The 27,115-nt window shown below is 27.8% G+C and overlaps 2 protein-coding genes across 4 annotated transcripts; both read right to left on the bottom strand.

The window, feature by feature from the left end:
* Window positions 1-3,341: 3,341 nt before the first annotated feature.
* On the bottom strand, window positions 3,342-7,295 carry LOC135923962 (transmembrane protein 170A-like). 3 transcript variants are annotated; one of them, XM_065458996.1, is made up of 3 exons: window positions 7,172-7,291; window positions 4,023-4,156; window positions 3,342-3,697 (listed from the first exon to the last, which is right to left on the bottom strand). In XM_065458996.1, the coding sequence occupies exons 1-3, from the start codon at window positions 7,260-7,262 to the stop codon at window positions 3,611-3,613; spliced, it is 312 nt and encodes a 103-aa protein (XP_065315068.1). In that variant the 5' UTR covers window positions 7,263-7,291; the 3' UTR covers window positions 3,342-3,610. The 3 variants fall into 3 exon arrangements, with proteins under 3 accessions (XP_065315068.1, XP_065315067.1, XP_065315065.1); XM_065458995.1 differs by having other exon boundaries at window positions 3,367-3,697; window positions 3,977-4,156; XM_065458993.1 differs by lacking the exons at window positions 3,342-3,697; window positions 4,023-4,156 and adding an exon at window positions 5,626-6,677 and having other exon boundaries at window positions 7,172-7,295.
* A 4,233-nt stretch (window positions 7,296-11,528) lies between these two features.
* Window positions 11,529-23,934, bottom strand: LOC135924536 (uncharacterized). The gene is made up of 11 exons (XM_065459595.1): window positions 23,740-23,934; window positions 23,605-23,698; window positions 22,849-23,399; window positions 18,349-18,355; window positions 15,970-16,211; window positions 15,421-15,589; window positions 15,112-15,246; window positions 14,096-14,265; window positions 13,865-13,970; window positions 13,310-13,735; window positions 11,529-11,643 (listed from the first exon to the last, which is right to left on the bottom strand). The coding sequence occupies exons 1-11, from the start codon at window positions 23,800-23,802 to the stop codon at window positions 11,531-11,533; spliced, it is 2,076 nt and encodes a 691-aa protein (XP_065315667.1). The 5' UTR covers window positions 23,803-23,934; the 3' UTR covers window positions 11,529-11,530.
* Between the last annotated feature and the right edge of the window lie 3,181 nt (window positions 23,935-27,115).

The raw sequence follows: 27,115 nt of genomic DNA, 5'->3' as shown, positions 1-27,115 counted from the left end.
AAACATGGAAAAAAAAATCATGAAGCATTACCATAAAAACAGGGCTAAGAACCAACTCCCAAAATTTTACTAAATCCAAATTCTTTTTTTAAACTAATATATTTTTGAAATCAACAAACCAATCAAATAATAAACGTATATTTTGAAACTTTTTATTTAGCACAAAGAATATAGCAAAATGAATACACTAAAAATGTAACATAATTGTCTATTTATATAAAATATAGTGCAAAACATTGTATTATAAAGAAAAAAATTTATGTATTTAAGAAGAATCCTTCATGCGCATCCAACTTTTTAAGCACAGGCAAGCTTGGATAGTATGCTCATCTAGTGAACAACGTTGATCTGTTATAAGATACCTTCCTTCTGAAAAAGCCCTTTCAGAGCTAGATGAAGAAGCTGGAATTGCAAGATAATCTCTGGCAATTTTTGATAATATTGGATATCTATTTTTATTTAATTTCCACCAGTCTAATGGATTTGTATCATTACAAATTGTGACTTCATCCACATATTTGCTTAGACATCCAATAAGAGTTTCTATACTATTATGCTTTAATAAGTGACTTGATAGTTTAAACCTTGGGTCAATCATTGTTGAAATAATATATAGGTGTTTATTAAAATTATAGTATTTATTAAGTTTTGTCAAGGCAGCTAATGAAGCTGTCTTTAAAATAGCATTAGGATTATTATTATATGGAGTATTAGCACATGAGGCCATCTCTGTAGCAAAATTAAATGGTTCTAAAAATTCTCGGTATATTTCAATATTATTCCAAGCTAAGGCACTAATATAATATTCTTCATTAGTATTTTGTTGATGATTGGTATATATTGTGAGATAAGGTTTGAGAAATATAGCCCTTTCGAGCATTTGGTACGTTGAATTCCACGTGTTGGTATATCCAAAATAGGGTGAGGAAATTTTAAATTTTGATTTTTTTCAAGATATATTTTTTCAAATTTATTAAATTTAGATATAGAAAGTTTAAAATTTTTTTAAAAATTTCTTATTTTTTTTAAAGTTGGATTTAGAGGTTCCAATGCAGCCATGATAGACAAATGGATAATATGGCAAAAACATTTGCACACATTATCAAAATTGTCTTTTAGTTTTAAAATTTTTAAAAATGCTAAATTATTACTAGCATTATCTAATGTAATACAAAAAAAAATCAATTTCAAATTTTACTTTTAATACAGAATTAAAAATATTATAAATATTAATAGTATTATGTGCTGATTTAAAAGGAATAAAATCTAATAAATGATTAATTAATTTAAAATCATTATCAATATAATGAATGGTTATGCCCATAAAGGGTATTTTATTTGGAGAGGATCAAATGTCCATTGTTAAAGAAAATTTAGAAGTAATTTTAGAAAGTACAGATTTTAAATTGATAAAAGAACTATGATAATGTTTCATAATTTCTTTTTTAAGTGTTTTTCTAGAAATTAATGTTAATGAGGGGTTGCAAAAGCTTATTAAATTTTTAAATGACTCATTTTCAACCATTGAAAAGGCTAAATTATTTTGAATAAAAAAGTCCATAATTAAATTATTTAAATTAGCTATTTACATTATTAATTAAAAATGATTTTATGGCGTTAATTTTTTTACTGACATTATTTATTTGTTCACATTTCTTATATAAAGTTGGGTGGATGGATTTAAGATGTGTCCATAATCCTGAGGTTCCAAAATTGGGAATAGATAATATTTTTTTACATTTTTTACAAATAGCCTTTTTTTTGTTATCACAACTAGTATAAAATTCCCAGATTTTTGCTGTATTTCTTCTTTTATTAGATATCGTTGATTCTTCTTGTTCATTATCGCTATTATTATTAGTATCAACATCATTATCTATATTTATTAACTCGATTTGGTTTTCATTCATTATAATATCCTAAATGAATAAATAGATAAAATTGATAGATATCATATAGAAAACTTACTTCCATAATAATAAAAAAATATAATTATAAATAACACCAATATTGATATCACAGGAATATTTGGAAGAAATAACAGATGTAATATGTTTATCAATGAAAGTAAAAAAATATACCACGATATAATTATCCACGATAAAACCAAATAATTTTATGTATTTATCTATTTTAAATTATTAATATTGGTATTGGTTAAAATTGTATTTAAACAATATTTCAAAACCAATATTATATTGGTATTGGTCCCACCCCTACTCCTGTGGAGCGCCTAGTATTGCAAAGGAGGTCTTAGGGGAGAGGCGTGGATATTTGTTAGATTCTAATTTAGAAAATTGATAACCTTTAAAAGCTAAGGTTATAAATATTTTGATAGATCATTTAATATAAATAAAGCTTTTTGATAAAAAAAAAATATGATTTTGTTTCGTATATCTTCTAAAAAAAATGAAAATCAAAGGAGAGGTTATGGAGTGGTGCTCCACATTACTTGGAGCGGGGGCTATCTCCTTTTAAAAATGTATTAGCGGGAGCTAGCTACTTTTAAAAAGGAACAACTCTGCCTATAATATCAGGAATTTTTATTTTTATAGACAAGAATATTTTCTTAAAGGATTCTGGCTTCGCTAAATACCTAAACATTAGTTATTATTAATGCCAATGAATTTAAAAAAAATATTTATTAAATTAAAAAACATTTTTTATCGCTTTTGATTATATTTGACAGGCCTCAAATATCGGTCCATTGACAGATTCATTTTTCACCGGACAAATACACAACCCTGATTCCTACTACCTCATATATTGCCTAAAGGGTCATGAGTAAAATTAAAACAAGATTCGAAGTATCATAAAAGATTCTAGAAAATTTATTTATATCAATTAAATTTTGATGAAATTATAAATTATTTCCCTATCTCTTTCCCTTGATTTGTCTAAGTTATTCATTTTTTAAAAAAAAATATTTTTAATTACATTTATATTATATTTTAAGGATTTGATACAAAAAAAAAATTATTTTTTGAAATTCATATTTGAGGTTTGGGAGTCAAAAAATTTTTAATTGTTTTTTTTTTGAAGGAGGGTATTATTTTTTATGGGGGTAGGGAGGGGGGTATTCTGCATCCATCGCTCAGAAATTGATGGGCCACTATGTAAGAATCTAAATTGGTAATTTTAATTAAGCGCGAATTTAAAAAGATAAGAAATATAGTAAATCGCGAGAACCAAAGTTGAGTTTTATCTTGCCAAACTTTAAATGTATGGATAGATGAATTAAGTGAGGAAAAATTATCACAGCTATCTATTGTCATGTATATATTTATAAACTTTTAATATTTAATTATTATAAGATCCATCTAAACTGTAAAATATATTTTATAACATCTTATAATTACAATCGAATATATTTTCATAACATTTATACATATAATAAACTCCATTTTCCTTTAAAACAAAGGAACACAAAAACAACTTTTATCTCGAAACAAAATATTGAAAAACGTCCATAAATGTCAATTACAAATCGACAGATACAACAGCTATGACGTCAATTTCTTTTATTGGTCCCTTCACGTTATAAGATAACGCTCGAGGAAAGCGTATCAAAGGGTCGCTAATATATGCGAAAAGGCGAAAAAAAGGAGGATTATAGTCTGAGCCAACCCAAGAGCGAGCGCGTAAAAGCCTGGCATATCGAAAGATCCCAAATCGAATATGAGAGATATGAAGAGAGCTTTAAAAATACATAAAAATAAAAGGATAATTAGGAATTATATAAAGTCGAAGATGCGGTCATGGCCAAATAACGGATCGATTTGCATGTCCGGTTATTTCATTATCCATTTCCGGTCCGTTTTAACTTTCACTAAGGTTTACTATTGTAACATTAAGTTTTCCACGTTTGAGGATTTAAGTATCTTTAATCAATTTAAATTGTCAAAAAAATCAAGATTCCATCTCAATAAAAAAATCGATCCTGTTTATAATAAATAGTCGCAAAAGTTAAGCTTACAAGTAACGAAGATAAATATGGCGGATATGAGGAAATTGATGAAAACCCCTATGGATAAGAGTGGGTACGTAATTTTCCAGTATTTAACATGGCGCATTTGCAGTAGCGATATGAGCCAAGCTATGATATGTACCAACGCGCAAGAAGTGATTCCCCATTTGAATACATGCAAAAACATATCTTTTGTAAATATATATATATAATTTTCGTGTAGTAATAATTGTTTACTATTTTTTTTTTTGATATTACATTATCTTTAAGTATTTTTTTTTAATATCTTACGAACTAAAAGTAAATAGAGAAAAGACGGAGTATATGGTGATAGGAAATGAAACAGAGAGTATTGATATAAATGAATGGCAGATATCGGCAAATGAAAGCTGCAAATATTTGGGCTTCACTATACAAACAAACGGCACAATAGAAAAAGAGATAAAGAGTAAAATTAATCAAGGGTGGTTAAAGTGGAGATCTTTATCTGGAGTGCTATTTGACAAAAGAATCTAACACAAATTAAAAAGAAAAATTTACAGTTCTATAGTACAACCAACTTTCTAAATAGTTCGGAAACATGGCCAACCAAAGAATCAGACGAGAGAAGTCTACAAACTATGGAGATGAGAATGCTGAGGATGATTGCTGGGGTAACAAGAAAGGATAAAGTGCACAGTACAAGAATACTAAATAGTTTAAAGGTAGTGCCCAATAAGACTAAGTTAATGGTAAACAGACTTAGATGGTATGGGAACACAATGAGAAGGCCTTTGAACTAAATAGGAAATAAGGTTGAGAGTTCGGAAGTGATGGGCAAACGTAAAAGAGGAAGGCCAAAACTTCAATGGTGCCATAAAGTTAGAGCCAATATAAAGAAGTATAAATTAGATAAAAAAGATTGCATGAATAACATAAAGTGGAGAGAGATGTTGAAGTAGATTATCACCAAAAAAGGTGAAAGCTAAAGAGAAAAAAAAATTACATTATCTTTAAATTGTTTATTTTACATATATTAACAATAGTTGTTGTTAATTGTATAATTTTATTTTAATTTAATTAACATGAAAATGGTATATTTTATCATCAATTTGTTATTTTTTCAACCTTGAATAAATTAAAAAATTGGATTTAACCGGAAATATGTTTTTCATGTTTGGAACTACACTATGAATTTCAGACAATCTTGCCATGAACTTAATTTTTTTATTTTAATTAAGCATCTATTTTTCTGTAAAATTAATGAATAAACTATTGTTAAAGCTTTATTGGATTTACTAAAAATAATGTTATCAATATTTCCTCAATTTATTTGAAATATTTTATTTTAAACCTAGAATTAAAAGCAAAATTTTATAAACTAAAATTAAATTACATAAAATCTGAATTTTCTTATTATCAAAATATTGATATTTATTCAAATATAGGCAAAATAAAATAATTAGAGGTTCTTTTTTAAATTTAGACATTAATTATAATAATTTTAAATTTATTTCAGAATTAAGTCAATATATTTTCACATTTAACGAATATGAAAAGAATAAACAAATATTCATAAATTGAATAAAAGAATCTACATTGTTTTATAATTAATGGGGATTCAGATATAATTATTGATATTTTATTTAATTTAACGTATATATTTTATTGGAGGCGATACTCTGATGTAAAATTTTGTTAACTTTCTCTTTATATTTTTTTTTATAAATCCTTCGAAGTGAACAAGGTGGATAAAGAGTTAAGGTATATCAGGTACTATTGATCCGTTAATTGATGTAGTTTTTGCCATCATAACTTTTATTATATTCGTTTTAGGTTTTTCTTCTATAAGAGGTACAGATATTGGTTTATCTCTGATCCCTACTTTAACGACTTGATCTAGCAAAAGAGTTCCTGAATCTACATCCAATTTGTTAGTTACCTTTTGTCCACTTATTTTTTCCATCTGCATAGCAGTTTGATTAAATAAGATTGATAAATTATTAAGAAAATCCATATGTGTATTAACTATTGATGTTAAGCTGTGTTCTAAATTAGCTATGGAAAAATGCAGAAGTTCACTATTACGAAGTAATTTTACTAGTTCATCGCCCATTTTTCGTTTGCGCAAATGAACGTAGTCTTGCAATATCTAAATTAGTGCATGCTACTCTTAACATAATCGCCTTTTTTGAATTAGATGTCCCTGGTAAAAAACATAAGGAATACATTAATCCTGTAACCCATTCTGGTGGATCAATTAAATGATCCCATTGATCATCTCTCCAAATTTTCATGATAGGTTGAAATAGCTCTGGTGGCATACTATTTATATTCATCCAATGATCTTTAATTTCGGAGTCAATTGTATAACATTCAGAACATGCACCCTCAAGTTTTTCAAGTTTTATATCCCCAGGTGGTGGTCTCATGGATCCGCCAATTTTATTAGGTTTTAATTTCAAAGTAGGATATGTGTCAATATTTGGTTCACACATTTCAGTGAACTTTTCATTTGAGAACCCGTGATCAGTTAAATAATTCCTCTTTTCCTCTTTAGAAAGTTGAGCATATTGCTCCGGTGATAACGTGTCCAATTCCTCTTTTGATTCAATATGACTTGATTGTTGTGAGTCAGAACCAATAATAATTGTATTGTCAGTTATCTGCATTCTCTGTTTCTGTAAGGCTATCCTGTATAACTGGTCCTAAAGACTTAATGGTGATTGACCTTTTGTTAATGTAATAAATATCATCAGTCATTTACATAAAAATTAATACATGTTAAAATAAATCACTTTATCAAATAAAATATACATTACAACATATACAAAACCATTTTAAATAAAATTTCACAATTAATTACAACTTATATTCAGAATATAGAAAATTAATTATTTTTTATCAGCTTTTTAGGGTTCACTATAAAAACCTTTAAATTGTAGAATAGTGTTTATTTAAGGTTAAACTAAGATCCAAATTTTGATCCCAAATGAGGGATTTCATAGAACCCCCCTTCCCCCATTATTATTTAGAAATAATAAATAAATTGTGTGCATTTTTATATTATCCTAGTATATTTCTCTATGAATTTTTTTTTTCTTTCTTTTGTATTTGTATTATATTTAGAGACATAAATGAGTATATAATAAGACAAGTTTAAAAATATTCTGCTAAAATCATTATCAGCCAAAATAAATAATTTAAGTGTATATGATAAATTACCTTTGTATTGCGATAAGGGTTTGTGAGAGTAAACTCTTATAAAGTATTCTAAAGCATTATATTCATCTTTAACTATTGTTTGGTTTGCCATTTGGAGAAAAAAATGACTATATTTATCTTTCAGAAGATTATCCTGTTATATGTCACGTCATAGTGACATTTATCAAATAAGATATATGTTATCTTATTTATATTATGTTTTTAACCCATTACTGGTTAACGGTGCATATATACACCACCTCCTTTATATCATTTTTAAATATAGTAGTTTTTATTTAAAAAATAATAAAAAAGGTTTTTATATAGTTTAGACATTGTACCTCAAAACTGGAAAAGAAAAATATGAAAAAATTTTTTTATGTCCCTACTTTTGAAAATAGTTTTGAGCCCCCCGAGAATCGAATAATATGTTTATTTTATAATTTTTTACTTCGACCTAATTATATGAAATTATTCGCAAATATTCGGTCATAAATATTCTAAAATTAAAATTATTCATAAAAATTTTAAATTAACCCTCTTCCTTGCTGAACATTTTTTTTCTTATGCACCTGTTTTATTCAATCAAAATTATCAAAATAATACATGAATAATTAAAAAATCAATATTCTATAAAATAAATTTTTTAATTTTTAATTAAAATTTTTAAATGAATCGTTTCTAAAATGACTCAACAAATGACGGAGTTTACCTTCAGATACTGCTGGTGAATTGGAGATTCCTAATTTAATTTATGACGAAATTCCAGAACCATCTACTACAAAAGAAGCTATTCTGTAATTTCTCGCCATTTAAAATAGAGAAAACAGACACGTTATGTTATATTCTACAATCCCTTTCAATGGGGAAAAGAAGATATAATAAAACTTGAAGACAATTTGCATGGTAAAAATCCATCAGACATATTTTTTAATTTTCGAGGAAGACTTATATTCCCTATTATAGATCAAAGTAATATTTATGCAAAACAAATGAATAGATCTAATAATGTATAACCATCCCAGATATTATGAGATTTATTGGTATTCATTTATTTACTGGATATCATTCGTTCTCACAGTAAATGATGTATTGTCTAATAATAGTGATATTTCTATTCTAATAATCCGGAATACAATGACCCAATTAAAATTACTAAATCTGAAATATAATATTCATTTGACAGACAATACTAAAAACATATACATGATAGATTTTATAAAGTTAGGCCTTACAAAACCATACCTCAATTAAACTTTTATCATACTTAAAACAAATGGGATATTTTACAACTGGAACTGTGAGGGATAATATAATGGCATTGTCTAGTTGAATCTATAAATGCTGTAGAAAAAAAGAAAGAGGATATTATGATTATAGGTTCGAAAAATTAAACGAAATATTTATAGTTCGTTGGAATTATAATACGGTGGTGACGAGGTATTCCAAGAAAATATCTTCTTAAATAAAAATTCCTCAACCAAATATGATCACTGCTTATAACAAACACATGGGGTGTGATAATCCCATATATACCATCATTTTTATTGATGTAGCTTTGGTAAATTCGTGAAAAATTTGGAAATTCATGAATCGAGATGAAAAAAAGAGACTGCTTGTATTTAGGCGAGAAGTTACTACTTCCTTCGAACACAAATAAAAATAGAAAAAAAATTTAATTACAGGGCACGCAAACCAGTTTGCATTACAGAGCTAAAACCCTACTGATTCAATTGGAAATTATTTATCCAAAATTAAAGATGGAAAAAGACGTAGATGCAGATATTGCCATACGCACTCAAAATATATGTGCCAAACATGTCAAATCACACTTCATACTAAATGTTTCAAGGATTTTCATAATATATAAACATTTTCTCGTTTTCATCATAAATTACAAAAAAAAGTATAAATATTTCTATTGTTTTTTGATCTTATAATATTATATATAATTTTTATCTTTACCTATTAATGGTTAACGGTTCAGATATGTACCAGGTTAGATTTTCTATTTAGGTTTATTTTTTTCGGCTGATTTTTTTAGAATATCATATTTGAGCATTAATCAATATAATTTGAGCATTAATCAATATAATTTGAAAAAATTGAGCATTTTTATCCACTAGAAAAATCTTGACCATTAATGGGTTAAAAAGCTAAAGATTTTAGTAAAAAAATTTTAAACTAGTATAAACGCTAAAATTTAATTAATTTTATATTTTGAAGATATTTTACACTGAAGTATTATAGTTGAATGGCAAAAGACCGTTTAGACTCAATAAATCGTTTCGTATATTGACACCATAAAAAATAAAAATAATTTATTTTCTTATAAATATATTTATTGAATTATGTTATATGCGACAGAAATAAAACTACCTTTTTAAATCATTTAAATCTTCAAGATAATAACAGGCCTAATCTGATAAATGTAAGTATATTAAACTTGATTTTGCAAAATGAAGATTCCACCTCTAACTCTTTACCACACAATATAATGTTTGTATATTGCTTCCAAAAGTTTTGAGGGACTCTCTAATTTCTTTTAATTATTTTTCAATAATTAAACAAATAATATTTACTATTATTTTATATTTGGACCCTAATGAACTATATTACATATAAGTCGCAACATCCAAAAATTTAATTGGTAACACATAGAGATCGAAAAGAACAAAATTTTAAAAAACTGTTTTTTAATAAAAAAAACAACAAAAATTAAAAAAATTATTGACAAAATTAGTGTTGTTAAACGACTGGATTTGATCCGATTCTTAAAAACGGTGAACTCAATATTTTAGCCAGAAAAATATTGTCTAGATTTCGATAATATATGTCTAGACCTATGTTCCTTCTATGAGCAAAATCTTCAGGAGCCGTTTAACAACACTAGACAAAATAAAGAGAAAACGAAAAAATAAACATTTCCACCAATAATGAAGGGCCAAAGGAAAATTTTCAAACTATATATTAATATGGGTAAAGTTGGGTGAGGTTATTCATTATCTGTTAAAGGATCGAATTAAAAGATCGCCGATCCTGGATACGATCCTAAATTTGTCAATTTTCTCGGATTCGTTAATTTTAAAAAAACTTTATTGAATATAACACATTGTTACCATCAAGCGCTCCTGTGGAGAGCTTGTTTAGTAAAGGTAAACACATACAAACGTGGTTGTTTAAATATAATAATTTGGAAAAATTATTATTTTAAAAGGATCGATTAACAAGCCTGTTCATTATTTTTAGAATTAGATTATTTAAATTAAAAGTAAAACCAAGGAAAAGAACGTAATTCCAAGTCAAAAAGCTTTATTAAATGCAAGTTGCAATGCACTGTCAAAAGTTAGGCATTAAAGATCGATATTTCAATTTTAACACATCTATTTTTGAAAGGTATCGTGATAATTCGCTTATTTTTTATTTTTATGGTAAGGCCAAGGGCTACATATAGTAAAGTAAAGTTTATAAAAAAAAACTAATTTTTCTGTTATCTATGCTAAATTTTATAAGCCATTCGTTTTCTGGACCACGAACCCTGAACCAACCGGAATCCAAACCTATTTCGCTGAACCAGAACCCAAACGCGAACACTTTTGTTAGAAGGGTTCACAGCCTGTATTAAAGGTTGTTGGAAAGCATGAATATGTGTCACATAAAAATTAACAATTATTCTTTTATTTGCCAAAATATTTTAATAATAGTACAATGGTTATAAACTGTGGATTTTAGGAATTTATATAAATTATTTATATTTTTTTTTAGTAATGTAAATAAATATATAATTTTTTTTTTTGGGAAGATAGTTGACAAATAAAACATTATTTTTGAATTTAGCTAAATAAAATATAATTTATTTGATCCGAATCTATAAGATCTTGATTGTGGAAAAGGAAAATAAAAAAAAATTTAAAAGTTACAATTTGTCAATTTTAAAAAAATAAATAATCAAGGCGGGAAATATAATCCCGAATGCTTGATTGGTTACTATATATCACGAGTGAGGCGCCGAGATAATCGTGATTATTTAAATAAAAATAAAATTAATATATATATATACTTTATAATGTTTATCTCAATTTTAAGTAAATTATATGGGGGAGACGAAATAATAAACATAATAACATATATTATTTTCGTAGTGTAATTTAAACTAAATAGGCAAAAGTCATTTTCAAGTCTGCAAAAATTGATAAGATTCACAAACAAGGAGATTAATTTAAATAGTTACAATCATACAATAATGATAAGATAACATATAAATTACATAATAATCATAATTTATATTTCCGTTTTCATATTTTTTTGCATTTTTTCTAAAAAAAAAAATGTGTAAATTTTATATATGTAAAATCGTTAATTATTTTTTTTGTATCACATTCACAAAGCAGTTTCCATGTGGGATAAAGGGTTATAATCGGAATTGGCATTATCGTCTGCGTTCGATATGGAGGTCATCAACGTGTCATCGGGTTTGTTACTATTTTTAGGTGCTGCATATAAATAATAAAATAAAAAATATTAGTGTTTAAAAGTTTCGACCAATCAGGAGATTTTTAAACATGAATAAAAACTATTACTAAATATTTATTTAGGTTTCCGGAAATGAAACTTTCGAAAAAAACGGGAATGGTGACTTCTCGGGAACGTTTCAGGAATGTTTTGAAAAATTATTTTTAAAATTTAATTATAATATTTATCATGGCTTCAAATAGATATTTGGGTTTATTTTAGTTTATTTTTAGTAGTTTGCTTCACTTTAAATAAATTTTTTTTTTTTTGGAAAATCAAATTTAAAAAATAATTTTAGCTGTTTATTAAAAAATTAATATTTTATAACCTTTTGTTTAATTTTTTATTGTTTAATGACAAAAAATATTAATATTTTATAGTTATGGCATTTAGGTATACAATCAAGTTCAAACATTTTGAACGAATTATAAATGGCTTTAAATTTATCAATATAAATATCGATGATACGAATGGGAAATTTGTTACGCTCTCCAAAATTCGTAAAAAAATGGATGTAATTGTTAAACTCTAATCACGTATTTTAAAAAGTTTTAGATTTCGATGGATAATTTTATTATCAAGTTAAGTATAAAGAAGTTATTTTTTTTGACACTCAAATTTATATTAAATACCACTTTTGCGAATAATAAAAATAGTTATTCGTTAATACTTGGATCTAATAACTATAGTTAGGTAATATTGGGCACAAATTGTGTTATTGATGCTAACTACCAAGTGAATGAATGGAAATATTCTAAATACCAAACCTAATTTGCTAAATACCGACCAAAATTTATTAAAATGTAAAAAGGCCCTTATTATTTAATATATTATACTTCTACATATCATTCCCCTAAGGATGGAACCACCAAGTTAGATTAACAAAAAAAACATGACCATTCCCGGGATTCGAACCCACGATCATGGGATCAGTAAGCGAAGCTCTTGCCAAAAAGGCCATAGAGGCTTTCCAAAAATCACAAACGCAAAATGCATTTTAAATGGCCTCGTGCAAAATTGGTAAAATTATCGTTTGGCATTAGCAACCATTTTAAAAAACGTTGAATCGACGGATATTAATAAAAAAAAAGACAAACTTAAATTTAAACAAGAAACGCGTTACGTTTTTATTAATTTAAAAATTACGGCAAAAACGTAAACGCTCAATTAGTGCGCCTGCGCACTATAATGGGCTAAATGTCGGCTCAATCTTTAGGCGCCTCCAGGAGAAAATCCTATTAACATTAAGGCGTTTTATTTCGTATTAGTTTCTTTCAAATTTGAACATCATTTTAAGAAAAACCCCTGAGGTCAAAGTGATAGTTGTTGGCTTTTTTTAAAACCGGCAAATATAGTAATTACCTTAACTATACTAATAACCAATCTATGTTGTTTAAACGACCCATTGTTATTTAAAAAGGGTCAAATCAATATAATATCCAAAAATAGTTATTAATTATTATTATAAATTATTTTCCAAACATTTAAATCCTTATAATATGGAAGAATTGATTTATGGCGTTATATAGAATTTATAGTATTAGCACCTAATTCTGCTTTTAAAGATTCAAAATGCTGTGACATTTATCTTCTTGCGTAATAAGAAAGAAAAAATGGTTGAATGAATAAAATTTATAAAAAAATAACATTTGGTAGTTTCGTTTTCGTCTCGATAACCAAAGCTCATGCGAATATCGGCGTTCGCGTCATGGGGGCGGCCACATGAAATTGCGTGTGATTGATTGACGTCTTGATTAAGGGCTCTCTCATGTGATCCATCATTTTTATGGATATCGTTGATGACGGAACCTGGAAGTCGGTAACTATTTTCGAATCCCATTTCCCCTCCGTACGAATCACAATTTATGCCACTACTTCGGTGGGAAAAATTGGTATCAGCTCTGTCTGAAGAGTCGGAACTGTAGAGTGAATGATCGACAGAATTGGGCGAATTATTTGGAAGAGTATCCGAGATGGCTTTCAAAATAACGGCATAGGCGAAGCGTAATTGATCAGCTGTTTGAACTAACCCGGCACGGTATCGCCTCATCTCAACTAGGATAGCAGGAATGTCTAAAAAAAATATACGCATTATTAATTGAGAAGACACAACTTATTTTTTTTAAAAACACAAATCAGCTGATTTTCAAAATATTGCAAAGTAAATTCGAGAATATTCTTTTGAATGTTCGAATATGAAACCTATTTTAGTCGGGGAATGAGTAGTGGAACCGATAGCCCCTTGAGATGAGTCATTCTTCCCGCGAAAGTTGGGATTTAGATCGTAGGGAGAGTGGCGATAGTTTAACTGAGAAAGATAACAAGGATTTTATATTTTTTTTAAATTTAAAAATCATAATCCTTATTTCCTCCCCCTATTTCTTCTTTTCCTCCATACCTTAATTTTTTTTATTTTTTAAATTTCAAACTCACGTTGAGCAAATTGAGAACGTAATCGATCAGGCAATAAGTGCCGGTCCTACCTATCCCCGCGCTGCAATGTATGACTATAGGGGCATTCTCGGCCAAATTTTTATCGTATTGGTCGTTCCCGTTATGACGCGAGGCGGAACTGACAGCCGATATTCCGTCGTTCCTAATGGCTGAAATAAACGACGAATTAGACAGAGTTGGTCAAATGATCAAAAAAAATATTCCTACTTTAAAACTACTGTTTCTCGCAAACAATGATCAGAGTTATCTTATATTTCTGGAAGACGCTCGCCGCGGGATTAACAGTTCAGGTCAGGTCCAAAATAAATTTCCAAAAAAAATAATAAAATAAAAGGATGGCCTATGGATAGTTCAGCCTTCATTTACCGCCATTTAAACCAGGTTGTAAAATGTTCAAAATATATTTCCAAAAAAAAAAGCAAGGGGGCGGGCCAGTTAAAACCGCTTTTATTTATACCGCGTCCTAACTCACTAAAATTAACCGCAAATTTTCTTGGAGGAATTTGGGATCAATGTTATCAGATTTCCTTCGGCTTGAAAATTCGTAGTGAATTTCAGTGGACTTGTGACGTATTTAAAAAAATGAAGGCTTTGGCCAGATTTAAAAATTTCGACTTCGGCGAGTATCTGTTCTATACTATTTTATATAAAAAAAGTATCGTTAAAAAAATGAGCCTTACGCCGTATTTATAATAAGCACGATTTGCATCGAGTGGCGCGAAATTAAAGGCTGCGTAATTTACAAAAAGAAGCCAATGATGGGTTGTGATTTTATAAAATACGGAGCGAAATGATGGAATCGCGACAGCTGTTTATATATATTTCGATAAGTCTTAACGCTTTTGAATTCGCTGATTAATTTCGCATCGCTTGAGCAAATCGCGTTTACTACAAAATGCAAGGGGTTGGTTTTTAGAGTAAGTCCCCCCCCCCTCCCTTTTCTAAATATTCGTTCATCTTTTCTCAAATAATTTTGCATATACATCACAGTTTACCGTTGGCCGTGGAAGGGTCGCTATTCGACGAAGCGTGAACGGTATGAGTTATAGTCATTTTGATCGACGCATCGTCTCTAAGAGGGTTAGGCTCTACTAAGGGACGCTCGCTCTTTATGGGCGAAGTATTGTAATCTTTTTCAATTTTAAATATAAAAAAACATGAAAATTTCAATATTTATTCCTAACAGGTTAATATATGTATCACTGCACCTATTACTGACAGGCAAACTAATCATGTTAAAAGCTAGAATGTTCTTTCGGGGGAAAAAAAATTTGCATAAAATATTTAATGCACGCCGCCTAAACCTGTGCCAATGAAGGGGGGCGGTAGCGAAGAGAATTTACCACCCCTCGATTCGGCTTCTATCCTTTTGATCCTGGAAAGAAATGTTAGGAATTGCCCCGGTTCCGATGGCACCCCAAAATCGGGCCAAGATGTGTAATGGAAATGGTAAACTTGCCGGCTAAGGTTGGACTATATATTATTTTTTGATTGCAACATTTAATATGGTTTAGTTTAAACTATCACAGCTGAGAATGGCAAACAAAAAAGTGATCAGCTGATGACTTTAAAAAAGGCTAAAAATAATTTTTCATCACATAATTTTGTTCGAGAATTTTTAAGCGTTCACATTTTAATCCCAAACAATTTTAAAAAAAAATAAAATAAAATATGTTTTAGAAATTATCGTCTGTTAAAATGTAAATTTTACAAACGATTTATTTGGAGTTAATGGATAGAAGAAATATACGGTCGATATTATTAAACATATGTTAATGGATTGAAGTTATTCTCCTTGACTCATTAAAATTTGAGACATGACTTGACACTATACAATCCTTATATAAAAAAACCTTCGAATCCGTCATCTCGAGTAACGTGACTATAAAATCCGGCGTGACTTCTCTTTTCAGAAGACTGACCTTGATTCCTACTTCCGGAAAATCCATTTGGGTCGATTGAAGGGCAAAGTCCACCTTTCCTTCGTCGTTCTCGCTATATTCGGGTACACCTTGAGCCGAAGATGGGTAATAGGGGTGGCATTTTGTCTTTATAATAAATGTAACATAGAATTTAATCAACCGATAATTGACGCCTTAAAACATCAAAATTGGCATAAGAAACAAATTATTTAGGAAAAAGGGTATTCTCGTATGATTAGTCACTTAGTCATTCGATCGAATTATCAAAAAAAAAATTATAGTAGTCGACAGAAATGTCCCCAAATACTAAATACCAACTGGACTAGTTTGAAGACAACTCAATTTGGTAACCAAATAGTAAATTTTTTTAGCCCAAATTGGTCAGGTTTGAAAAGCTAACGACCACTTTGTTCGAGATATTTTTTTTTCGAATAGTTGAGAAGTTTTGAGCCTGTTTTGGTTAACCTTCACTATCCCTAAATCAATGACATATTTATTTAGACGATTTATTCCTTCAAAAGTCAATCAATACAAATCAGCTGCTGGTTAACAAAGTATTTTGGTTTCCGATATAGAATCAAAAAAAAATCAGTTCATTCAGAGTATTATAAAAATCTTCAAATGCGCATTCGCGATTTTATCATGAAAGATTTACAAGTTACAAAATAAATTTAAGATTTTAGAGAAAATTTAATCAAAAAATGCTGTTTTATCATTCTCAAGAATAATTTCCGAGATCTAAATATTTGAAGATTCAAATGTTAAATTTCAGTGTAAATATTCTTATATGGGAAACCTGTGAGGGGTCTCACCAGCTGATTTAAATTCCAAAATTCATGTTAGGCTTCGTTTATAGTAAGCGGGAAATACCGCGTTGTCGTTCAAGCGATGCGCATAATTAGCGCTAAACAACATAGCGTGATGTATTATGTAAATTACGCATCCCTTGAGCGACATCGCGCTCACTATAAATGAGGCCTCGATGAATGAATTGTCGGTACTGGGTACATGTTATATTGTCCCGAACATAAAGGTTGCACAGCAGATAGTAATGGATTCCTATAACGCATACCTAATCACCACTTGGTTCCCAGTGGGAAGAAAATATTAGATTAGGCCTTTTATTCAATTATAATTGAAAGTATCACATATTCTAGGAAATATATATATATATATATATATTTGATTATTAAATTTACTTTATAAATAAATAGACAACCATTTATTTTTATTGCATCATTTAATCTAAAATTATATTTGATAATTTTTGCAAGTTGCATTTTTTTAAAAAAAAATATTTTACCACGTGATTTTGTACTTCTCCGTGTCTTAATATTAATTTAATAATCCATAAACAACAATATCCTTAAAATAAATATTTTTATATAATAGCATCATCAATACACTAAAAAAAAACTTTTAAAATCTGCTTCGCTGGGTAAAATTTTAACAAAATTTCTACGAAAAATGGCCGACTCTTAAATATAACAAAAATAATTCCACGAAAAAAATAATCTCAAAAAATGATTTTTTTTTTTGAATAAAAACAAAGCCAATTGTTTTAAATAGGAAATCTTTTATAAATGAAAATTGTAAATTACATGTTTTATATATTATATTATTATTTTTTTAAAAATTAAAAAAAAATGGACCCTGTGGAACCCTCAATTTTAAAAAGAGGGTTTGGGTTCATCGAAATATCAACGGTTCGGGTTTTTATCCCCGATTTTTTTACAAAAATTATCGGAATTTTAAGATTACGATCCAAATATCCTGTTCGAGCATTCTGAAAAAAAATCTTTCCAAGATACGAATCTTTAAAAATCATTTTCCTTACGAGCAAATGTCAAACTAATTTCACCGGAGATCAACAGGTCCTAAAGATCTGGTTAACGTGTTGGGATAAAGAAATGGCGCAGTATAACTTGCGCAATGTATTTTCTTTGGTCTGAACTCAAAAAAAAAATTTCGAGCCGACCTGGTAATTTTGCACTTTTACGACTTTCCGTAAGCAAACAGAGAATTTGGAATTTTTTTTAACGGGCCGGTTAAAGAATTATACTGGCCGAGTCAAAACACATTTTTTATTTTAGAATTCACGACGAATCACTTGGGAAGGTCGAACCGTGATGATGTCAAGATACATAAAACATGGGGGACACGTATAAATCTAAAAAAATATATAATCAATTGACCCCTCAGAAAAAAATAATAAAAAAAATTCATTATTTGAAAGATTAGAATAAGATAAATTTTTGATTATAAATATTATAAAAAAAATATATATATGCATATCTAAAAATTATATACCATATATCTATTTTTTTTAAAAAAAACAAAAAAATATTTAAGGGAAAAAAATGAAAATAAAACTATTTAGGTTAAGTCGGCAGGGCTTAATGACCCAGGTATAGATGACACACAATTGGATCATAAATTTAGATAAACGCTGTTCTATTTATTGTATTTTCATTAATTCTTAAATAGCGCACATAAATTGAGCGTTTATGTTTTGCCGTAATTTTGTAATAAAAGAAACGTAACGCGTCCCTTTGTTTAAATTGTGTCTTTTTTATTAATGTCCGTCGATTCAAAATTTTAAATAAGTTCTAATAAAAAAAGGATTTGTCTTTTGCAAATTATATTATCGTCTGCCTTTCTTATTTCTTTTTAATTTCTAAAATATTCCCTTTTTTTTAGGATTATAAAGTAAGTTATTTATATTACATTTTTATATAATATTATAAAGCGAAGAAGAGTAAAAAAAAAAGTAATGAAAAGGCAAACCTAAATGGTTGCTAACGCCAAACGGTAATTTTGCCAATTTTCGCGAGGCCATTTTGGAATGCATTATTTGGCGTTTGAAACGCTTAATTTGTGCGCACTATAAGGCCGTGTCCTTGGTCGGCTTAATTCGGAATACTTAATTGCTTTTTTTAGTACAGGCTAAAAAGCATTTGATCGAGGACACCTTATTTTGATTTATTTTAAGTATTTGGTGGCATTTGCTAATTTTTCGTATTTTATACTCGTTTATTTATATTTTTTTTTCTTGTTTTTTTCGTTTTTTTAAAAATTTTATTATGTTTTTTTTTCGTTTTTTAGCCGACACTTTAAAAGACGACCAAATAGCTGGCTATTAAGTATTAAGCCTACCTAAGACACAACCTAACAATTTTTATTCTTCTTGAGTATTTTTTTTCTTTTCTCTCCTTCTTCCTTTCTTTTTTCTCTTCCGCAGTTTTTTTATATTTCTAAAGTGTTTTTTTTCTTTCCTCACCGACATTTTTATTTTCCCCGAATTTCTGCGAAACAGGAAATAGAGTGAATGAGTCAGCTAAGGCGGAAACGAGAAAGGACGTATTTTTTAAAAAATTACTTTTATTTTATTACCTTACAATTAAATCGCAATCAAAAATATATTTTTTAAAAAAATCGCAAACATGTTAGAAAATTGTTTTTTTATTATTATTAAAAAAGGTGGTAAATTTTTATTTTCGAAAATTAAATTTAAAAAACGTTTTTTAAAAAGTTGGCAAAAAAATAATATTTTAATTATTTTCATTAACATTTATTTTGAAAAAGGAAGCTAAATAATAAAGAAAGAAAGAAAAGAAATGTAGAATTGTATTGTTAATAAATCAGAAAAAAATGGAGAAATGTTAAGTGCAAATGGCGGATTCGATATTTTATTTAGAGAGAGGGGGGGGTCAAATGCCCTGTTGGCACCCTACATTAAAAACTCCGAATGGTTACGTGTACAATAATAAAAAATAATATAAAATGAAGCGAAATTTCAGCATCATCTTTATTTTTTATCGAATTCCTCTGGAAAAGACGGAAATCAAAAAATGTCATAGAAACCGGGTCAAATAGGATTAAGAAATAGAAAAATCCCTTTCTTAAAATTTCCAGGAACCAAAGAAAACTTCACTCTTAAACATTTCCAGAAACAAGGAGTCTTGGCGAATCGCTTGCCATCTAAAATTAGAATTTTTTCTTCGGAACAGCAACTATATGGTTTTAAAAAACCTAATCTAAAAATCATATTTTAAGGTCCATGTTCCATATGGGCTTTATATAAATTACTGAATTATCGTAGGAGTTGCTGTTGATTGATAAATTGATTCAGCCCTAAGCTAAGAGTTTAGGGCGGCTAACCACCAACACCGTCTAATCTATGTTATAAGCATTGTAGGGACCCTTTTAATATTGGCAAGCGCGTGTAAAAACCAGTAAGGGGTTCTAGGTTTTGTTTCATAGAAGATAGGTAAAGTAGTGGTCAGCTCGAACCGGTCCAGAAAATAATTTATCGGGTTTTCGTCCTGAACCGTAATTATATTTACTCGGGACTTGCCAGTTAAAATATATTTTATCGTGTGACCGGGCTGCGCTCATAATGGCGAGATTTCTAGGGTTCCGTCTGGTCAAATTCTGTTAAATAAGCAATACTATTTAGCAATTTGAAGGAGCCAGTCATAAAGTTACTTCTCGAAAAAAATTTTGATTGGAAAATGATTTCATAATAGGATAATTCCGTACCACAAATCCATAGCTTTTCGGCCCTACCTTTTTAATTTTGATAAAAATTTAGCATACTGACATCGTTAGAAGGCATCGAATCCAAAATTAGTAGCCTCCTAGTACTTGATAGTTCCTGGGATATCAGTGGTCAAAATGCCATAAATGACCCTTTTTTGGCAAAATAAAATTTTTCTAGAGATTTTGCTAATAAATGTCCAAACCTTAGTGCCATCTATGAGCAAGATCTTCAGGCTTGCGTAATATTTTTTTTTTAACGGAATGTCACAAATTTTAATTTTCCCCAGAATTTTGGCCAATCGGGTTTAGCGAGAATGACGATTCATGAAAAACTTTAAAAAAAAGTCCCGATGTTCTTGTAAAAATATGAACAGATATATTTATTTTTATTGTTTTTGTTTTTTAGTTAATTATGATTGTATTTCTTTCTTTCTTTCATCTCTTCTCTAAATTTATACGTAATTCCTAGTGTTGTTGAAGTAACTAGTTACTTCTAAGGGTTACATTAAAAAAAATAACTGTAACTAGCTACGTTTCAAAAGTAACGTTTAACAACAATAATAATTTCGTAAATTTATTTTATATTAAGAGCGCTAAAAATTTGGCACATTATTATTTTTTTGATGTTATAATTATCTACCAATAAGAAAAGGATTAAATCTTCATTTTTTTTTAACCAATAACATTCAGTTATTGTTGCTAAACGGTTAAATTTATCCTATCTTTTAAAAATAAAAAGGGTAAAACTCAAGAATTCTAGCCCAAAAAAAATAAATTACCCGAGCTTGAGAGATTTAGCTTACGGGTGGCAGAAGGGTTTTAGAACACCATCTATTGGACGAAAATTTAGAGGCCTTAGGTTGCAATAATTTCGGTCAAAATATTGATCTAACAGTTTTTAAAAAATAAATAGGCTAAAGCCGTTCAACCACTACTACATTCAGCCATAATACATTGCCCATATTTTAAAATGAGATAGATTATTGACTTTTGGAGAATAAAAAAAAAATATTGATTTTTTTTATGAGATTAGTTTAAAGATACATGGTAAATAAATCAATACGAATATCGGATAAGTATCGGTTACCGGATCGGTTTTGCAGAAATATCGGATTTTGATTGGTGAAAAATTTGTGGACAGGCACAGTGCCAAGATGTAAATAATTAATCGAGAATATTTAATAATTTATTCATCTATAGAAAATTTTTTTTAAGTTATCGATAACTTTGTTTATCGATTTCCAGAGTTGATAAAAGATACTTTTCGAATGGATCTACTAGATACAGATACGTAGTGGATCTAGGTAATAGTTTTATTATATTTACATAAGATGTGCATAATATAATGTTTAATTTAGGATTATATTGCTATATTTGAATTTCGAAGTGAGTTAAATTAATTTAACTGATATCACACCTATGCACAAAAAATATGTATTAAATATATTTAAAATCCCAAAATTTCATTTAAAAAAAAATGATTCAAAATTTGCTAAAGTGTCAAAACTTAAATCAATATTATATATTCTAAGGAGTGTCCAAAAATTGCATATTAAATTATTCGATTTCTTTTTCAGAGATTGTCTAGAAATATTATCTAGAAATCATGTATATTTTTAAATTAATATATACAAATTAAACAATAAAATTTGTGTAAAATAAAATTTGACTAATTTGTTTTTGTGATGAAATAATCTTGTTTTAATATTAAAAAAACATGAAATAAAATTAGAAATGTATCTTCAAAGGTATCTAAAAATAGATAGAGATACATCTAAAATAGTAATTAGATATAAGATATTTTTTTCCGATACCATTTTAACAACTCTGTTAATTTCTAACTGTTAAAAAATAATTTTTGATTTATAAAAATCTTCATAAATGCTATTTGAATGTAATATTTTTAAAAATTTTCCAGCCAAAAACAGCTATCTTAAAAAAAACTGTCCCAAAGAGGGAAGATATGGGCCTGGTCCAATACATCTATAAATATTAGGCATAACTTTTATTCCTTTCTTTAATAATTTTTTATTTATACTCAAAATTTTTAAAAATTTGTTTAGCTTTAATAAATTTTATATGGTGATTAAGATCTAATAAATTTTTAATGTTTAAAAAAAAATTATCCCCCTCCCCTTGTAGAAAACTTATAGATATGTACCCACAAAGTCTAACTTTCAAATGAGAAAGTGAATGCCAATAAGGTTTAAAAAAAAGAAAAGAACATATATTTTAAATTCTATGATTAATAATATAAAATGAGCTTACCGATCCTCTCTCCACAATATTGTTCAGCATTATGATACATCTGACTTTGTACTGCCAAATCATTTGCCAAAAATGAGGTGATGTATGGCATAAGGGTCCTTGTGTGAGTATGTAATAATAGCAATGGCCTTTGTCATTGTGATTGACTAATTTATTAGCTAGTTTGTCTTCTTTGTATTTCCCACTTCTTTCCCTTTCTTTGGTATCTTCTGTTGTGAGATTCTTGGGGTTGCTGTCATAGCAAGGAATATATATAGGGAGGAGGCTTGCATTGATGTAATCATTGAAGGTAGATTGATGTTGTGAGGAAGAACTTTTGTTGCTATTCCTGTTATTTAGATTGCTACTGAGGTTAGTGTTAGAATTAGTATTTGAGTAGTTGTTCATTATGTTTTTTTTAAACCACCTAGAACGTATGATTTTGTGTGATAATGAGCTATTTTTATAAGCACCATATCTGGTTGTAGGATTGCTATGGGTGTGATTCTGATTAGTATTTGACAGGGATTTTAGAGATGGCATTGGATTTAATCTTATTCGATTATGGTCATCTAAATTGATATTGTAACAAAATATTTTACTGTAACAATGCTAAAAATAGAATAATTTGCAATTTATTCATTTTTACCTATCAATTAATTGATACTCAGAATTTGTAATTAGTTAATTAACAAAAATATTAATTGAGAAATAATATTTAATATATATTCAGATTTTATATAATCTTTGACTATATTATTATCAAAAAACAATTACATGGAATAACATTAGAGTAGCGATTTCTCTCTTTATTTTGTGGAAGTTGAGCAATTTGAAAACTGTAATCAAAATCTGAATCATATTTTATATCCTATTTATTAACTATATATATAATTATTATGTAAATTAAACCATAAATAAATCCTCCCAACCATCTGTTCTTTCTAATTCATCATATTCTTGTTTAATATTCATAGTATTAATTTCAAGGAGTATCAAATATTGAGGGATTATAAAAGTCTAAATACATTTTTATGTAGTATTAAACAAAGAATTTTAAATCTAAAAAACAATTTCATTTTGACATAAGATAAGTTTAATTATATTTTATTCCTAAATTTACAATTTACATGTCATAAGCCAACCAAAAAAATTTTAATTAGAAAACCGAACGATAAAGCGTTTATCTTTTTCTTAAAATTGGAAGTTATATATTATATTTCCTATAAACTTTAAAATAAAATTTATAAACGGGTAGTAGATGCTTTAATTAGATAATCTGTAAGTAAATCACTATTAGGGAGCTTTCATTAAACTTTGGAAATTTTAATTCGGAGTATTATAGATATCTTCAGCCATTTTTGATAAACATTTTTAAATATATTATTATTTTAATTTTTGATATCAATCAATACTTATCAATATATATCATTGTTTTATAATTATCAAGTAAAACATAAATGTTAGTTAGAGCCCTCAAAAGGATAAAAAATTTATTAAATTTAATTTGAGAAAATATTTAAGAAAGTATGAGAATCTAGGAGAAGCAGTGGCGTAGCTACGGGGGTGGTTTTCGGGTATGGACCCCTCCCAGAGCAAAAATATTTTTTTAGATTATACGTTCAAAAGACATAAAAGTGACTTCTTCAATAAATATCATTAATATTTATATTATTTTGGTTTTGATGTTTGTGAAAGGATATTATATTACTATTGAAATTATTCTGGTTAGTATAATTATAAAGTCATTGAGAATAATCTACCAAATTATAATAACATATTATTGAGGCATTTAAAAAATATATTTATTATATATTATCGAAGATATGGTTATGATTTGTAAAATAAACCCGGCCGAAGGCCCGTTAAAGGAGGTCTGGGGGGCGAAGCCCCCCAGTCTTTTATATGTATGGACCCTCTCTAAGAAAAATTTCTAGCTACGCCACTGAGGAGAAGAGATAAAGCTTAGGTAGTTCAAACTAATTTAGTAATAGCTAGCTTTTGCCATAAAATTTTTTTATTGTACTTTTCTCTGATCGGTTTACATAAATATTTAATATATCTTTTACATTTGCTAGATGAAGATGTCAGATTAAAGCAAGCGAAGAGCAAGAATATGAAAAAGGATTGAAGAGCAATATTTGTGGATTTTCGAGGTTAGGAGTATTAGGGCATCAAGGTTATGCTTATATGATACATTTAGGTTTATAATTGGTATAGTATGGAGGGGAGGGGGGTGTTGAAATGATATTTAAATATTTTTTTATTTTGATATATTATAGATTAACTTAATAGATTTTTAGTCAACACTTCGAACAAATACCAATATTGTAAAATGATTGATTTATTATTTTATATTAATATATTAAATAAATATCATATATAAAGGATTATGAATTTGAGAATAAATGATTTTAAAATGTGAAAAAGTAATTCATGATTAAACAAATGTACATATAAAAAGATCTTCAAAGATCATCGTAAAATTTGAAGATCTTTTATTTAAAAAAAATTTTGAGCATCGATCTATAGAGATCGAGATCTTTGAAGATCGTAAAATTTGAAGATCGTAAAATGAGATCTTTTATTTTTAAAAAATTTGAACAGCGATCTATATTTTAGATCAACGATCTTCAAAGATCTTCATATTTTATAATGTTATAGTAAATTATTATTTTTTTGATATTATTTTTCGAAGTAAATGGGTTAAGCATGTTAAATTAAAATAAATATTCAATAAAGATGTACCGACAATTTTCATAATCGATATTTTTAAACTTTTTTTGACATATATGGGCAAAAATTTATATTTAAAAAAATTTTTTTATTAAAATTCAATGAAGATGTAAAGTAAGTGTAACACAGAAAAGTGACAATTGTTATAATCGTTATTTTTTTTTAACTTTTATTGTGTCGCAATCGCAAATAGGTATAATAAATTTATATTATTAAAATGTAAAAAAAAATTAGGATATACCGTGACAATTGTCATAATCGTTATTTTTGAACTTTTTTAAAGCAAATGGTTAAAAATAGATATTGTTAACATATTAAATTAAAATTTCAGTGAAGATGTACCACAAGAAAGTGACAATTGTCATAATCGTTATTTTTGAACTTTTTTCAATTTTTTTAAGACAAAGGGTAAAAATAGATATTAGTGTTGAATTTTGACGTTGATTATTATAAAAAAAAAGGAAGATTAAAGATTAAATATTTATAACATCAAACCTTTATTTTGAAATTGAAATAATAATCCGTGAATAATTGAAATAATTGTTGGTTGAATAATAATAATGAATTTTTTTAATGATTTTGTTTCCTATATATATATCTTTTTAATATTCAATTGGCAAATTTGAATGGCGAACTAACAATGCCCAACTAAGATTATAATATAATAATAACTAATTCTAATATTCAAATATAAAAAAATTATAATATTCAAAAAAATAATTACATAACAATATAAAAAAAATTAATAAAAAAAGGAAAAATTGAATAATTACAACACCATCCCCCCTTAAAAATCCACTGGTGTGAAAGATTTAGGCTGGTCAATATCCTCTCTTACTGATAGCAGAGTATTGTTGTCGGAGGTTAACGCCGCAGTTATACAGTAACGTAACTTGTGGGTGCCTCCGCAAGACCAACACTTCATTCGACTTCTCTTGACCCAATCTTGATCCTGGTCTCATATCTTGGTCTTTTCGTTACTTCTTGCAATAACTCTCCATATCTTTGTTGTGCCTCCAACCGGGCTGCTTCTATCCATTTCTTCGACTCTACGGATCCGCCAACCTCTCGTATTTTGATTTTAATAATTTTATTTCCTACTCTTACGAAGGAAGCCATCTAAAACAAATTACTATATAATTTAATTTTTTTAAAAAAAGTCTAATGATCTCCTATAATCTCTCATACTCTCGTAATTATTTTATTCCTCTTGATATTATGATTCTCATAACTATGTCTATCATCAATTCCATATCGTCAGAAATTATGATTCTCATAATTATGTCCTTCATCAATTTATCATCCTTAGAATTATGATTCTCATTATTATGTCTATCATCAATTCCATATCGTCAGAAATTATGATTCTCATAACTATGTTTATCGTCAATTCTATATTCTCTGAAATTATGATTCTCATAATTATGTCTATCATCAATTCCATATCATCAGAAATTATGATTCTCATAATTATGTCTATCATCAATTTCCATCTCATTATATATTTTCCTAAATCCTAAAACATTCTATCTATAATTATATCCAATATTAT

The sequence above is a fragment of the Gordionus sp. m RMFG-2023 genome, chromosome 2 (genome assembly GCF_954871325.1).
Source record: "Gordionus sp. m RMFG-2023 chromosome 2, tfGorSpeb1-WG-v2, whole genome shotgun sequence".
NCBI classification, from domain to species: domain Eukaryota; kingdom Metazoa; phylum Nematomorpha; class Gordioida; order Chordodea; family Parachordodidae; genus Gordionus; species Gordionus sp. m RMFG-2023.
This window is presented reverse-complemented; position numbering and strand designations above follow the sequence as displayed.

What these genes read in the sequence shown, in the direction of transcription:
- LOC135923962 (XM_065458993.1), bottom strand. Translation starts at nt 6,618, where the DNA reads ATGCAGATAACTGACAATACAATTATTATTGGTTCTGACTCACAACAA.
- LOC135924536 (XM_065459595.1), bottom strand. Translation starts at nt 23,802, where the DNA reads ATGAATATTAAACAAGAATATGATGAATTAGAAAGAACAGATGGTTGG. An exon ending in TCGAGATGACGGATTCGAAG is followed by an intron (nt 15,590 to 15,969) that starts GTTTTTTTATAT and finishes AATAATATATAG; the next exon opens with TCCAACCTTAGCCGGCAAGT. An exon ending in CGACCCTTCCACGGCCAACG is followed by an intron (nt 14,266 to 15,111) that starts GTAAACTGTGAT and finishes CGTTTATTTCAG; the next exon opens with CCATTAGGAACGACGGAATA.